At 41.9% G+C, this 16226-nt stretch overlaps 1 protein-coding gene across 1 annotated transcript; it reads left to right on the top strand.

Moving 5' to 3' along the window:
- The first annotated feature begins 2891 nt into the window (after positions 1-2891).
- On the top strand, positions 2892-15557 carry clip3 (CAP-GLY domain containing linker protein 3). Its single transcript, XM_076075467.1, has 14 exons — positions 2892-2929; positions 3179-3270; positions 4919-5058; positions 7660-7753; positions 8480-8641; positions 8824-8942; positions 9183-9419; positions 12089-12224; positions 12337-12508; positions 12689-12792; positions 13651-13774; positions 14054-14121; positions 14833-14905; positions 15503-15557. Exons 1-14 carry the CDS (start codon positions 2892-2894, stop codon positions 15555-15557), a joined length of 1614 nt encoding a protein of 537 aa, XP_075931582.1.
- The last annotated feature ends 669 nt before the right edge of the window (positions 15558-16226 follow it).

The following is a 16226-nucleotide window of genomic DNA, read 5'->3' as shown; positions in this document are numbered from 1 at the left end:
AAAGTGCTTGTGCAATACTTTCTTATTTGACATGTATAGAACTGCTCCCATTACAGAGTCCTGGTAGCTTCTTGTTGTTAGCACACACTTTATATAGTTCAATATTTATAACATTTGATATAAAACATTAAATGCGTTGAAATGACTTCTTCGTTTCGACCACATTTCACCATCCAGTGTAATGCGACTTTGGATAAATACATTCATAGTAATCAATATCGTCCCTCTTTCAACCACCACTAAAATAAGCTCTGTGGTAAACGTTTATGATACTTACACGTTTTTTACACGTAGATGCATTCTCCATAAGAAAAAAACTAACATTAAATAACTATAAATGAACTACACTACAGTCACATGACTTCATGTCACCACCACAAAGTTGAAGGCGGACTAGTGTTTTGCATAATGACTGAGTAGTCTCATTTAGCCACTTGTTATTTAAGACACATAAAACCTTCAAAATTCCCGAGTCGGATATTCACTGAGGTATTTTATATCAAATGTTAACCACAGACCTTATTTCAGGCATCTAACAACACACACATACACAAAACTAGCTTTGCGACAAGGGAACAGGAAGTACAAAAACTAATTTCCAAAGTGTAGGACTCATTCCTGCAGCACTCCGTTATTTTGTCATCTCAGGATCTCAGATTAATTACAAAATATCTACTCCGAGATCAGTAGAACATTTGAATTGACACAATTTGGTCGACCAATTTGTTTTTTGGTGTATTTTCTTATGTAGCAAAATGGGACTACACCCCTTGTAAGTGATGGCATCTGTTAGCTTGTACAGACTGTACAGATCAGACTATAGAGACATTTTATAGTCTCATTTGACCTCCAAGATGATCTTTGTGTGTGTGTGTGTGTGTGTGTGTGTGTGTGTGTGTGTGTGTGTGTGTGTGCACCAAGCTTTAGATATGGGCAGACAGATAAAGAGGATGGTTACTGGTTAACAGGCTTCTCTTTGTTCTCTCTGTTTCGTCAATCACGCTGCAATTCAGAAAGTGCGGCTGCAGATTAACAGTTTCTTCTTTGTGACAGACCACTATTTGTCCCGTGGAGTTAGATTCCTGTACATCCAATGCTAATGTTTAGTGCCAATGCAGGAGGGATTTACCCTTGTTTACAGACCTCTGAATCACTGCTCACATCAGAATTGAACCTTTCACTTGGGAACATGTGTAAAGATAAAGGTCATCGGTGTATGTTCTGCTTTCCTTCCTCCCTCGAACGTGCGATGATGGAGGAGAAGATGGAGGTTTGATGATGGAGAGAGTGGCTGCTGGATGGATTTCAGTGTCTTGTTTATTTGCTAAAGTGCAGATTTAATCCAGCGCTAGCATTAGCCTTTTTGGCTACCACCATTATCGGGTCAATTAGCGTGCTTTCCCCTCGTTTTCTCTGTCACACCCACATACACAGACTCCGGGCAAGTCAGAGTCTTGTGTGTGGTGTTAAGACACAGGCTCAGGGTCCACGGGATCAGGTCCCTTTGTTTGAAGTGCTAGTTAGTAACATTTCAGTCAAAAATAGGGCATCCTGATCACATCTGTTTACCACTTTGATATTGAGTATCTGCCCATAAATCTATTCTTTTTTATTATTTCATTATTATTAGCCTATGTTTTCTTTGATTCCAACACAAACAGCTGCACAGTACACATTATTAGAGCTACAGTAAGCCCATTAAAACAGGTTCATCATTTTACATATGTTTCAAAGCAGAAAACAACCTGCACCACAAGTGTCTTGTAGTACTTTGTAGAGCTGAACAATTAATCGAAGATTATAATAATAACATAGATTTTTGGTTCCCACGATTAAATGAACACGATAAACTCTGATATTGACGTTTGAAAGGCTCCGTTCATAGAAATCGATCAAGATGTTTTGGCCTCACTTTTGGAGCTGTCATGCTGCAGCCTGTGAGAAACGTTCCAGAACGTTGCGGCTGCAGTCCAAAGTAGAAGAGTAATATGTTGGTTAGAATGTTTTGGTACAATGGTATTGATATTTTACATCTAGGAGATGCACTGTGAATAAGCACCAGTCTTATTTTGATGCATCGTTTTGTGGATTAGCAGGAATGCGGCCCAACATGGAAGAGGAAGCAGTATTCCGTTTATTTAAATGTGAAAGTGCAATGAAATATTTTGCTCCTAAAATGAATAATCGTGATTAAAAAATCGTGATCTCACTATTAATCAAGATAATTGTGATTATCATTTTGGCTATATTCGTGCTATTTCATATCATATGGAACGACGAGGCAGGAAGGAGTTCAACAATCTCTCCTCATCTTCAACCTGAACAAAACACTGATGTTCAGGTGCACGTTTAACCAACAGCAGCTCTATAGCTAACGGTCTTTTATTCATGGCTGAGACCAAATCATTTCAATGCACCAACCTCATATTTCAGTTATCAAGCCACGTGGCCGTGCACGGTCCGACTGACGCTGTCTTTTTTAGATTCTTATTTTTCTGGGATCAAACGAGATAAGTGGGATAAGTGTCAAATCGTGATTTTTAGATTCACGTCTGAAGTCGACAGCTTTGTCAAAGCTTCCACTGCTGGGTGTCCTCACATTTGTTTGAGCTTTTGGATGTTGAGTTTGTTTGGATTTTTTTAAATGCAGCTTGGACAACAATGTTAACACATTTACAGACGTTTAGACTGATCTACTTGTTAGAAAAAGTATTGTTGATGAACATGTGAGACCTGTGAAGCAATACAGGCAAGCAGAATATACATACATGATCCATATTGATTGAATTTGGTCGACGACGTTGTGTTCCTGCTTAAAAAACAACAATATTTGACATTATAAAAAGTGTCTCTCTGTCTCTCTGACAGGCCCAGCTGCAGCACCCCTCACCATGACTAAAGAGGAGAACCTGGAGGTCCAGGAGAAGGAGAGGCACGACCGGGAGGAGCAGGAGGAGGGGAAGGTCCAGAAAGAGGAGGAGGAGGCACTGACTGAGGAGGAGGAGGAAGAAGAAGAGGAATATGAGCTAGAAGAGGAGAAGGAGGGGGAGGAGAGGGCAGAGGTGGAGGATGAGGAGGAGCAGGAGGAGGAGGAGCAGGAGGAGAGAGAGGAGCGGGAAGAAGAGGAGAATCCACAGGCCGGTCAGGAGTGTGACGCCGATCCAGAGCCCGAGCCGCTGTCAGTGTCCGAGTACCAGAGTCCAGTTCACGAGCCACGCCGCCGAGCCATGGTGCACCCCTCCGCCCAGGCACCACTCCCCAAAGACTACAGTACGTTATACCACCTTAAATACACACTGTCATATCCCTTTGTCCAGGTATACTCTACCTTAAGACTATGCTAGGTCATACCACCTTAAATACATACTGTAGTAACACTGTAAATAAACACTGTTACACCACCTTTAATACACTGTCATACCACTTTAAATACATATTCATACCCCTAACCAAAGTCTACCGTATGCCATACTACCTTAAAACCATGCTGCATGCAACAGACATTCGTGTATTCACTTTCAGTAGGTACCCCTCTGTACTACGATTGCATTGTTATGTTACCTGGACATTTTTATGAAGACAAAACGGTACATTTACAGTTTTAGACTGCAGAAAGTGGCACACAGTATTATCCTCTTTAAATCATATTAAGCCATTTTGTTTGCTTAATAGTAATTGTGTCCAGAGCTTTGTATTGCATGTTATGGATAAACAGCAACAGACTGAGGTCAATGCAGAGCCCAGCCTCTAATTACCACAAAACAACAACATGAAAAAACAACCACTGTAAGCTAACCTCCTCACATAGCCACAAAACGCACAGAGAGAAGCATGTAGTGGTGAAAAGTAAAGACACTGTCTGAATCATAGACCTCAGTGGATTGTCGGTGCACACAGTCTGTATCAGTGACAGCTTTGATCGACCTATAGCTTTGGAAAGCTCTGGAATGACTTCTGTGTGGACGATAGGCTCATTGGTATTCATCAGACAAAATCAGTGCAGGCCAGCTCCATTATACACTCTGCATGTCCTCTCCATTATCCAGCAGGGAATACAGAGCGGTCCTCCTCACCAGCACCAGAGTGTTCATCATTCACTAAAATAAAGAGGATAGCTTAGATACTGAAATAGCATCAGTTATGGCAGAACTGAAGGCTTTTCTGGATCAAAAAGATGTTTTTGCTTTTCACCGGACCAGTTTGATTGACAGATGGTTCATCCAATCACCTGCCAAGTATTATTTTGTTAGCTTCTGGTCCGTGCAGATCCCATGTCAGCTTTTCTGCTGGTTCTGTGGAACAAACCATCTTGCTTGACAGATTAGCTGGACTCACCCTGACCGACCATCTTTCATACATTGGGGCCGATTTTCATTATGCTGGGGTGTCTCCTCGATTCCTGGAGGAGGAGGCAAAGAGGTAGGCAAGGAAGAGATGCGAGGAGAGAGGGGTTGAGACAACAGGCATTTGTCTGGTTGTATAGAAGTCTATGAGAAAATGACTCTATTTCTCACTTGATTTATTACCTCAGTAAACATTGTAAACATGAGTTTATGGTCTCAATCTGTAGTTTCAAGTCTTCTTCAATACAGCATGATGTTCATTTAGTACATTATGGTCCATTTAGAATCAAAGACACCATAGAGCAGGGTATGCTTTAGGGCGGGGCTACCTTGTGATTGACAGGTCGCTACCCTAGATGTATACAGCGACTCTACATCACTCCTCAGCGGTCACTTCCGTTCACTGGTTGCAGAAAGCCAAGATGGCGATGGCCGAACTCGAGGCTTCAAAACAACAGTCCACAAATCTATGGGTCAAGTCACGATGACTCATCACATCTACATCAGCTGTCCATTGTTTTGCTATAGCATACTGGGTTTATGTCTTAACTTTTCTCATCTCCATCCGTCTCCAGCCTTCACCTTCTTCGACCCCAATGACCCGGCCTGTTTAGAGATCCTCATGGATCCTCAGACCACCATCCCGGAGCTGTTTGCCATCGTGCGTCAGTGGGTTCCCCAGGTGCAGCACAAGATCGACATTATCGGCAACGAGGTGAGAACACTAAAACACAAGAACACTGAAACACTTCCATCCCCGTTTTGTGTCAGTTTGTATTTGAACTTCTTAAAGTCACAGTGATGCGTTAAAAGGTTAGACAAATCATTTATATGTCAACTTACCGAAGCATTTAATAATCTATTATTGGTTTTAGTCATTTATAAAATAGGAATACTAAAGATTTTTAGATTTCGCTTCACTAATGTGGATCCTGTTTTTGAACCTGTTAAAATCAATCAAACGTCAATCTAACTTTATTTGTACATAGTAAGCACCTTCTGCATGCAGGTTAGTGCAAAGTGTTTTGCAGCTGACTGACAAGCTGATATAAAGACAGTACAAATGCAAACATTAACAAGATACTAATGCACACAACACATAGAAATGATAAAATTGAAATGATAAAAACAATAGAATAGATAAAATACAGTAAAATAATGAAATATATAAAAGGTATGTCAAGTTTATGAATCACAAGCACGTCAACAGACAGGCTGATGCTAAACCATCTAGTGCTTTATAGACTAGAGAAAGATTTATAAGATTAAAATGAAAATTGATGGGCAAATTCTGTATCAATATGAACAGATTTAAGACAGGAGCGCATTACAATAGTCGAGCCTGCTCAGAGTGAAAGAGCGCATTAGTCTCTTTGTCCCCATCCACATTTAAGGCTGTTCTTCAGAGGATAAAATCTGATTTAAATCCTGAGTCAAACATGACACAGAGGTTTCTTGACTGTTGGCTCGGGGTAAAAAGGGAAGAAGCTAATGCTAAAGCTAAAGCAGCTAATAGTAATGCTACAGAGGCTAACTTAAAGATGTGGCGAACCTTTAAACAGTTGTGTTTAACTGCATGTCTGCATCGCCTGCCTTATAGTTGTTCTGGCATGGAGCCTGAAATCCACACTCATTTTCACATTGACCCAGATTCAATACACACACACACACACACACACACACACACACACACACACACACACACACACACAGACACAGAGTTAATTAACAATAAAATCCCACTGAGCAGTGTGGAGCTGCTGTTAGAGATGTAAGAGCAATGCCTGAAGGCTGGACTTAACATTTCAGATTTGATTCGGTTTCAGGCACAAAATATGATCAAAATGTAATATTATTAATAAAAATAATAGCAGAATTGAAAGCTGAGACCCTAAGCTATAAGAAGGATTCTTTGTTTCAGGTCATTAAACATTCATGAAAACAAAGTTATACATACATTCAATTTCTGCCAATAAGTCCCCCTAAATCCTACACACTGGCCCTTTAACACACAAACGAGGAGATGCTGACCTAGTTACAAAGGCTGCATGGACTTCAAAACAGAGACAGAGCAGAGAGAAAGTGGTGCAGAGGGAGAGGGAGACTAGAGGGAATGTCATTGAGGCTCTACCATGACTCAGCAGAAAGCTGAGTCGGCCCGGAGGATTTAAACAGTGACATGACTGAAACAGACAGGACGACAGGGAAGTCTTATTCAGACAATCGCTGACATTTCCCTCCATGTGTAGTGCAGCAACTTCCTCCACAAAGATGTTTTAAAGCCTCATATCTGTATGGTTGGTTGTAAATTATATTGTAGAGAGCTGAAGAGCTTCAGGTTCTGGTCCAGAAGTTGGAAAACCTGTAAAAACTGTTAATTTAACATTTTGTTTTTAGTGGCTTTTCTCCTATAATCCCAAGAACACTGTACTGCTTCGTGTTGTTCACACTAAAATTATGAGCATCAGAGAGGGACAAAAAAAACAGCTGTAGATATGAGGAATTTCAATATCTCCCACTTTCTGATAAGAACAATGGAAGTGTCAACAAACTGGCACCATCACTGGCACTTACAAAGAAATTAAATCCAATATTTACAAGTCAATTCAGCTGATTAAAAAGGAGCGATATACTGTTTCCTCTGGGTTTCATTTGTTAACAAACTAGTACAAATATGTAAAACAATAAAACATACTTGATTTAGGCCGGATTTCCACATGAAACAATAATTAAAAATGAATGAATACATTTTTTTTATACGAAGTCAATGTACGGTGGAAATAAATGATACACTTGAAAAGCTCAACAGTGTCTCTTTCCATAAATCATGACCTGATTAATCCAGATAATCCACAGAGCTCGTTTCATTCATAGGAACTAATAGCTGATGATTTCTGGAAAGAGACATCACTGTTAATTGCCTTTTAGTTCCATTATATTGATAAGGCAGACATCTCTACGGCTGATACCAAACAATTTAGATTTATAAATAGCAGTACAGGCAAGAAGACAACTATGTATTTTTGATTTTGGAGTGAGGCTACTTCCGCCTATTTTATATCTATGATATAAGGAAATGAGGAGCGCGCAATATTCACGATATTCACCCATAACGAGTCGCCCATTTTCTTCTGTCCCTAATGTTTTCGTACAAGGAACAGACATTTAACTAAAGATTCAGTGAGGTGATGGTGGGACAGGTGCAGGACTGACATGGTAGCTAACATACAAACACATACAGTGAGTTCTCCACTCACAAGAACAAAATGGCGTCTTTGAATTGTCCATCGCGTCTCTCTCTGTTTTCCTGTCTCAGATCCTGAAGCGCGGTTGCCATGTGAACGACCGCGATGGGTTGACCGACATGACGCTGCTTCACTACAGCTGTAAGGCTGGAGCGCACGGAGTTGGTAAGATACTTATTTGATATGATCCAGTCAGTCCGTCTGACTCGACCTGGTTCAGCTACACTGTGTTTGTTGGAAGGTAATCAGTAAAAGGAAGAGCCTTGTTTTTATCTTTTAATTAAACCAACAATTAACTGATTCTGCTGATAAATATAATGTGTTTAGCCAGAGCACAAAAGATTTTATTCATTAATCGATCGATCGTTTGGTTTGTAAAAATAGTGAAAAGAGTGAGAAATGGCATCACAATTACCCAGAGCCCCAAGTAAGACCTTCACAATGTTTGTTTAGTCCAACCTACGGTGCAAACATCAAAATGATTGATAATACATTTATACATTATAACATCTGGAACCATCAAATGTTTTCTTCATGACAAATTACTTCAACCATCAACATAGTTTCAAATAGATTTTCTGTCAATCGACTAATTGATTGTTGGACTAATCGTTTCAGCTGTACTTGTACATTTTCCTATGTTTTGGATGCAAACATCTGAATTAATCAATTAACTGAAGCTGTCAATCAAATGTAGAGGAGTAGAAGTATCGTAGAAAGTGTCATTAAGACGCACACGTCCTACGGGTTTAGTGAAATGACTCCAATGAGCAGAGATAAAGCCCAACATCAGTTCAGTCAGTGATCTCGGAGGATCTGTGGTGTGACGGGCGGCGTCGGGGTCGGTGGTTCTTTGTGCTCCTCTTAGCTCGGTCCTCACTGTGTGTGCAGGTGACCCGGCGGCCGCGCTCCGTCTCAGCAGCCAGCTGATCGCTCTGGGCGCCGACGTGAGTCTGAGGAGCCGCTGGACCAACATGAACGCTCTGCACTATGCCGCTTACTTCGACGTCCCAGAACTGATCCGAGTCCTGCTCAAAGCCACTAAACCAAGAGGTACACACACACACACACACACACACACACACACACACACACACACACACACACACACACACACACACACACACACACACACACACACACACACACACACACACACACACACATATTGTTCGCAGCTCAAGCTCAGGAGTGGTGGTTAATGTAGACTTGTTCTTCTTTTGTTGTCTCCGCAGTGTTGAACTCCACCTGCAGTGATTTCCACTATGGCACAGCCCTCCACATCGCTGCCTCCAACCTCTGTCTGGGTGCAGTCAAATGTCTCCTAGAGCACGGAGCCAACCCCATTGTCCGGGTAAAAACACTTTACTTTATTTTTGCAGGGTGAGAGTCAAGCTGTAGCTTGATGATCATCATTTGTTTTCAGTACGTTCTTCTGTTGGTTCGGCTGGATTTCCAACAGACCGATCGAATTGAAATACTCTGGATACCTTACACTCTTTTCCCCAGACATAACTCCTCTTGTGGATAATCATATCATGGTCATGATTCTGTCCTTGCACACTCCAACCCCCTCTCCCCTCCCTCTCTGCAGAACGATAAGGGCCAGGTTCCAGGGGAGGTGGTTCCCGACCCGATGGACATGACTCTGGACAAGGCGGAGGCCGCCATGGCGGCCAAGGAGCTGATGCAGCTGCTGCTGGACGCCGTCCCTCTGAGCTGCAACCTTCCCAGAGCCACGCTGGCCAACTACGACAACATCCCAGGAAACCTGATGCTGACCTCGCTGGGGCTGAAGCTGGGGGAGCGCGTGATGCTGGACGACATGAAGGTCAGAGGCTCACTGAGGATCAGGGATGTTAGTCCGTCCTCAACATGTCTTAAACAGAGAATGGGAAAATGTGTTGCCGGTATTTGAAAGCAGCTGGTTAACTCTGCTGGTTGTTAGGAGGGTGATCTCCAAACTAGATTTATTGGTAAAAGGATACTTTTCCTATGTGTTATTAGATTATATCAACATCAAAAGTGAAACATTCATTGATCGTTTGATCACATACACTATAACCAATTGGAATTGGAAATTACGATTCTTCTGACAAAGTTATATTGAAATAGACGTAATAATAATCAATCTTCATTTCGGATGAGCGAGGGATAAGCACCAGCTGCTCAAGAATGAATGCTGCCATTAGAACTGTGACAATGAATACCTTAATATATGGGAATCAATTCAAACGTCCTCGTTGAGCTCCCATCTTCATTGCAGCCCAGGTCCTCTGTAGGAGAGGAAAGCGACATAAAACCAGTTGGAATCACCACTACGAGGGCTCTAGGGCAGAGGTCTTCAACAGGGGGTCCGCGACCCGTAGGGGCTCCGCGGAGGTACTGCAGGGGGTCCGCGAAATGTTTGGTTGATTAGACAATTTTATTTCTTTTTTCTTTAATTTTTTCTTTTTTTTCCCCAAACATGAATCTTTCCATTATTTTAATAGTTCAGTATTGTATGAAAGATAACAGGTATGTTTATGCATGGCAGTGGCACTAATAGGCCATCACTCATTTTTGTTTCCACATTTATGTTTAAAAAACATCAATTTGAATATCTTGTATGCATGATTATCATGCAATTGACAGACAATGTTGATATTGGCATTGGTATCAGCTGACAAGGTATGTTTATGAATGGCAGTGGCACGGCCACCCTACTCACTGTACCTTGCACATGTTTAAAATAAAAACATGAATATATGAACCTGCGTATTATTTGAATAGCTTAGTATTGAATGCACAATAACAAGGTATGTTTATATATCGTACTAGGCCCAGTTTAATATAAAACACAATTTTATACACTATATATAGTCGGGGGTCCCTGCTCCATCTCTCTATCAGTTTGGGGGTCCTTGGCCTGAAAAATGTTGAAGACCCCTCATCTAGGGATCAGATTAACTTTACGAAAAGAAAAATAGAAAAGATTACCGACATGTTATGTAAAAAGCATGTCTGTGGTAATCTTTTAAATCTGGCAGTCCCACGATAGCCATCAGCGAGTGCTTCAGACTCAGTTTACTATTTGAATGTAACGATTGACAGAAACAAGAGACACAGTGGTCTTAGTGTGTATTAGTACTGCACAGGAGGTTTTACTGCTTGTCCTGGATTGGAGAGCTGTACTGGGTGCTCCTTAGGGGCGACTGTGGCTCAGCGGTAGAACAGGGTAGCCTTCAATCAGAGGATCTGCGGTTTCGATCCCCGGCTCCGCTAGTCGATGTGTCGATGTGTCCTTGGACAAGATACTTAACTTAACCCCAAATTGCTCCCAATGAATGGCTATGAATGATTAGTTATAGACCTGATGGGCAGCAATCAGTGCATGAATGTGTGTGAATATGTGAATGATGACATGTAGGGTTAAAACGCTTTGAGTGGTCGGACGACTAGAAAAGCGCCGTACAAGTACAAGTCCATTTACCATTCACCATTCTTCAGTCACATATGTCGTGGTCGCAGCCAGACAGGAAGATGGATGACCAATTACCAACAGTGTTGTATAATAATATCACTCACAGCTCTAAAGCTGCAGGAACCAGAGGGTCCTGTTGGCTTAAACTTGAACCTGAGCCTCAGTTTTCCACCATATTCACATGAACACATGGAGCATGTTGCTGATGCATTTGCTTTTTACACCCTTGTTTCATTTCCAAATATTTACAGCCACGGGTTCTATAAGTATAAATTTGCCTGTGAAAATAGAGAATGACACATATACTGTAGAAGGTGGCAGGCAGGAGGTGAAGTGAGCAGGGGGATCATCCTTCAGATAGAAATGTCTGTAAGCAAGACACTGAGCTGCGTCCACTAGGGCCTGATTATCTTTAAACCAACCTTCAAGGAATAAATTACATTGGAACTATAAGTGCTGAGTCAAGGTTAACAGGACTTGCTCGGATCAAACTAGGTTGTGCAACATTTGAAGGTAGTTATAACATGAGCTAATTGTGTACGTTTCAAATTAAAAACACTTGCTGTCAGTTAAATAGATGGTTAAATATAAACTTAAGATGACATTTCTGGTGCTTTGCGTCGAGTGAATGCAATCCTGCAGGACAGATTACAGCCGGGGTTGTTTTGTGTGATGGCTGCCTTTTGTCCTTGCTCTGAACAGTGTGTTCTCACTGTGTAGCTCCAGAGAGACCAGAGCAAAGATGACAACCCGCCTGCAAACCTCAGACAGGTTGGTTGGGCGCCGGCCGGAAACGTAGACTAACTGAACTCACTGCACCACTCTGACAACATGCTCTCTCCCTGTGACGCGTCACTCCACCTGGAGCTATGATGTCACGTCTCCTCCCTTTCCCCTTCATATAATACAGCAGCAGACACTCAGACTATCTGCCTCCATGCAACCTAGCCTAACCTGATGGATCTCTACAGTCATGTTTCCAGCCTGTGAGAGTTTTCACCTCTAACTTCAGATCTTCGTCTCTGTGTCTCTCTCAGTCCGGCACTCTGAGGTTTTGTGGCACTACAGAGTTCGCCAGCGGTCAGTGGGTTGGCGTGGAGCTCGACGAGCCGGAGGGGAAGAACAATGGCAGTGTGGGCGGCGTCCGTTACTTCGTCTGCCCTCCTAAACTAGGTAACATCTGCTACCATGGTCACTGAACCCCTGCAAAGACAGCTCCGTTTCCTTCGTCACGACTCCCAGCTGGATGATGGTTTCATTGCGTCTGTCTTTTTCTGCCCTGCAGGCATTTTTGCCCCAGTGTCAAAGATTTCCAAAGCCGTGGATCAGGCACCTTCATCAGTCACCTCCACCCCCAGAACCCCCCGTATGGATCTGGCCTCTCGCCTCACCCGGAGGACCAAGAAGGAGAAAGAGAAGAAGGAGAAGCTTAGAGAGAAAGGTAATGTAGCTCTCATGTTGTCCGTGTGTGGAATATTTGTAAATGTCAAATATAAAATTTCTCAAACTAGACTCAGCATTTTAGAATACAACATTTAATCCACGGTGTCTTGACGAGTCAGGTGTGCATCTCTGTGATACAGTATGTTTGTCTGCCGTGCGTTCTCAGCCCAGAAGAAGAAGTCGTCAGTAGCCAGTCTGGATCCGGAAGGAATGAACGTGGAAGTTGGAGACCAGGTTCTGGTGGCCGGACAGAAACACGGCATCGTGCGCTTCTACGGCAAGACCGACTTCGCCCCAGGTCTGTCTTCTGGGCTGACCTTTTTGACATTATTGCTGCCATAACCAGATATTTTACTAATCATCTGAGGCTGATCTGAATCAAATATGTACAAATATGCAAAATGACAAACAAATTGGGTGAGATTACAGAAGCTCTTTGGCTCTTTTTTGTTTGTGTTGTTATTACTGTTCCTATGTTTTTACTTACTGATTGAATGTAAATAGTTACTTTTAAAACACTTCCTTCGGCCTAATAAATGCAAACTGTATGTGTGTGTGAACTAAGCTGCACTGCTGCAATAGAAACTAATATAAAACATGATAACATGCCATCATATGGCACTTTGTTCATTGTGTATTGTGTCAGCTGTTTCCATGTTCCTGTTCTTGTCCTCGGTCTTTGTGGAGAAAAATCATCGAAAACTGGCCACCGCACAGACATTTTTTTGTTAACTTATTTAATACATACGAACAAATTGGGCCCCCCAAAAAACTGGCTATAGATCAATGAAACAACAAATGGAAGAAAACAGAACAAAATAAATCTTGACAGCACAGTGAAAATCGAACAAAGAGTGATCATCACGTGGGGTAGCATATATCCATTAACAAAGAGTGCTTACTTCCTGTTAGGTTCCTTCCCTTTATATACAACAGAAAATTAGACCAAACTTCATCAAACTGTCCCTGCTCATTTTCCGTCCTTGCGATTAGAGCCACCAGGACAACCTGTTTTTCATCACTAATGGTGAAAAATCCAAGAATAACTTCTTCTGGCGGACTTATCGTCTTTTTCTTCAGTCCTGAGAAAGTGACAGCTTTCATCCATCAGTGATGATTCCAGCAGGTGTGACCCGAGCTCTCTGTCTCCCTGCAGGGTACTGGTTCGGCGTCGAGTTGGATCAGGCCACAGGAAAACATGACGGCTCGGTGTTTGGAGTCCGCTACTTCAGCTGCCTGCCCAAATATGGAGTGTTTGCTCCGCCCTCCCGGGTCCAGAGGTAAGACACCACAAAAGAATGTTTTAGTTTTGCTAATTATATTCTTTCAAACCAAGATAACTAATACAGCTGTGGTGCATGACGGGCAAAGTGCAGGGTGATGCATTCAAATCAAAATACTGCAGGATGTTCAAACCTGTGGAGGTCTGATGCTGTGAAAGAATCCCTTATAAACCTGGAAACATTTGGTTTAGTTACATTTTCTTCTCATGAGAAATTCACTCTGACAGTATCTTCAAGTCTCTAAACGCCTGGCTGTTTTCATCGTTGTCATATCAGAATCGGAGGCCCTAAAGAAGGCTCCCAGAATGACAACTCCATGGTGAAGAAAGTCCACCAAGTCACCAGTAAGTACCTTTCATTGTTCTGTTGCATCACACTGACTGACAGTAAAGTGTCTGGAGAAAAGCAAGAGATCATGATGGACACAGCTGACTGACCATTCGCCACATCTGAATTTGCATAATCACGACCTCAACTACATGCAAATGTGGTCGTTCCTTTGTTGGACTTGTTTTAGATACTTGTGTCATGGCTGTTAAACTGTGTCTACTCATTTTTCCTTCTCTGCAATGAACTAGAAAATTTGATAATTTCATTCCTGATCAGAATGATGGTCAAAACTGCCAAAATAAAACCCCAAATGAGACTAAATGTGTATAATTCCATTTTTCTTGTGTTTTCTTTCTTCAGTGCTGCTTTTATAAAGTGTCTTCTATTTCATTTTTATTTATATTCTAATTCAAATTAACATATTTGAATATGTCTTTTCATACATTATTTGTGTAGCGTGGAGGGGTCTACAACTAAATATCACAGTCAACCCTGTATTGTAAGGACAATGAAACAGTGAACAATAATACATCATTTCCTTTCAGGGACCAGAGGCATACATTCATAGAGCTGGAGATAGCATCACTGGGTTGTGTTTGTGTTGTGATGGTGGTTACAGCTCAGTGACCTTTCTATTAACCCTTAAATAAACCATTAAAGGAGATGTCCTCTTTGTATTGATATCACTAACAGACTCTTGCTTGTTCTTTCTTTGTGTCCTTCAGTGTCACAGCCGAAGCGTAACTTCAACACGATGCGTTCTCCTAAAGACCTGACGTCTGAGAACTCCATATCCAGGTGAGAACACAGAGACACCGGCTCTCCCACTACTCATAATAAACCTGTTCACATCCTATTCTCACCTTCTGCCTTAAAATATCCCAAAATATTGAAATGTTCACATGTCAACAACTTGAACAGCTCCAGATGGTTGTATGATTACAGAGTTGGCAGTGGTGGGATATAACTAAGTACATTTACTCAGGTACTTTACTGAAATACAAAACTGAAGTACATTTAATACCACTTCCACTACATCTCAGAGGGAAATATTGCACTTTTACTTCTCCTTTATATGTATTATTTGTCAGCTAAAGTTACTTTACAGATTGAAATAAAGTATTTACAATGAGCTCCACCTCAACATTAAAGTGCTGTTTACACATTGTTGCATCAGTATGCAGTACAACACTCACACGGGACATTTTCTGCCTTTGATATTTAAAGACTTTTACTTACTTTTACTGACATTTTCAATGCAGGACATTTACTTGTAAAGGAGTATTTTTATATAGCAGTATTACTACTTTTACTAAAGTGAGGAATCTTAATAAAGCGCTATATCTTACCCTGTACAGTAGACTTAAATCTCCCTCCTCTTCTCTTGTCCACCAGGTTGCTGTTCTGCTGTTGGTTTCCGTGGATGCTGCGTGCTGAGATGCAGTCCTAACCACGCCCTCCTTCTTCTGCTTCTCCACCTGACCCATCTCTCCACTTTTCTCTATCTTCATCTTTTCCTTTTGGCTTTCCTCTCTCTCTCTCGGTCTCTTCAGACGTTCACTGTCAGTCAGACGTCTCGTAGTGACACCCTGTCCCTCTTCTCTCTTACCCTCAGCCCGAATCCCTCTGATTTAGCCGTTCTATAGCAACATCTATAGTGCCTTGTATCTGATCAAAACGTCCTGCATTCCTTTCATGAAACTGAGCTAAAGCAATCGCCCTCAAATATTCTCTTTACACGTCCCATCATTTAGCCGTTCTCATCACATTGTCCCAGCTTTGTCCAAGTTATGTCTTTATTTGAGCCAACAAAAACCACATGGCATCAGTGTGTGCCGCTGCATGTTTTGCTTTTGCTACTGCGCGATTTGGGTCTCAACCAAATTTGGTGGTTGGCACCAGCAGTAGCTTCAAATTAGGAATAATGCTAATGCTTTGACCCGTGGTTGTACAGTAACAACAATGACGTTTGCCAAACGAATCCCGTGATTGCACATTATTCTGAGACTTGAGAACCACTGAGAGAGCCACTGGAAGCATTCATCTTCTTAATACCTGTAACGCTTGGAACTGCATCTCACACTTGTGTCACTTGAGAGTTTCAAGAAACAGTGTGTGA

This window comes from Anarhichas minor, unplaced genomic scaffold (genome assembly GCF_050575085.1).
Source record: "Anarhichas minor isolate MPS153535 unplaced genomic scaffold, ASM5057508v1 ptg000052l, whole genome shotgun sequence".
NCBI lineage: Eukaryota > Metazoa > Chordata > Actinopteri > Perciformes > Anarhichadidae > Anarhichas > Anarhichas minor.
The sequence above is the reverse complement of the archived record's forward strand: the minus strand, read 5'-3'. Positions and strand labels throughout refer to the sequence as shown.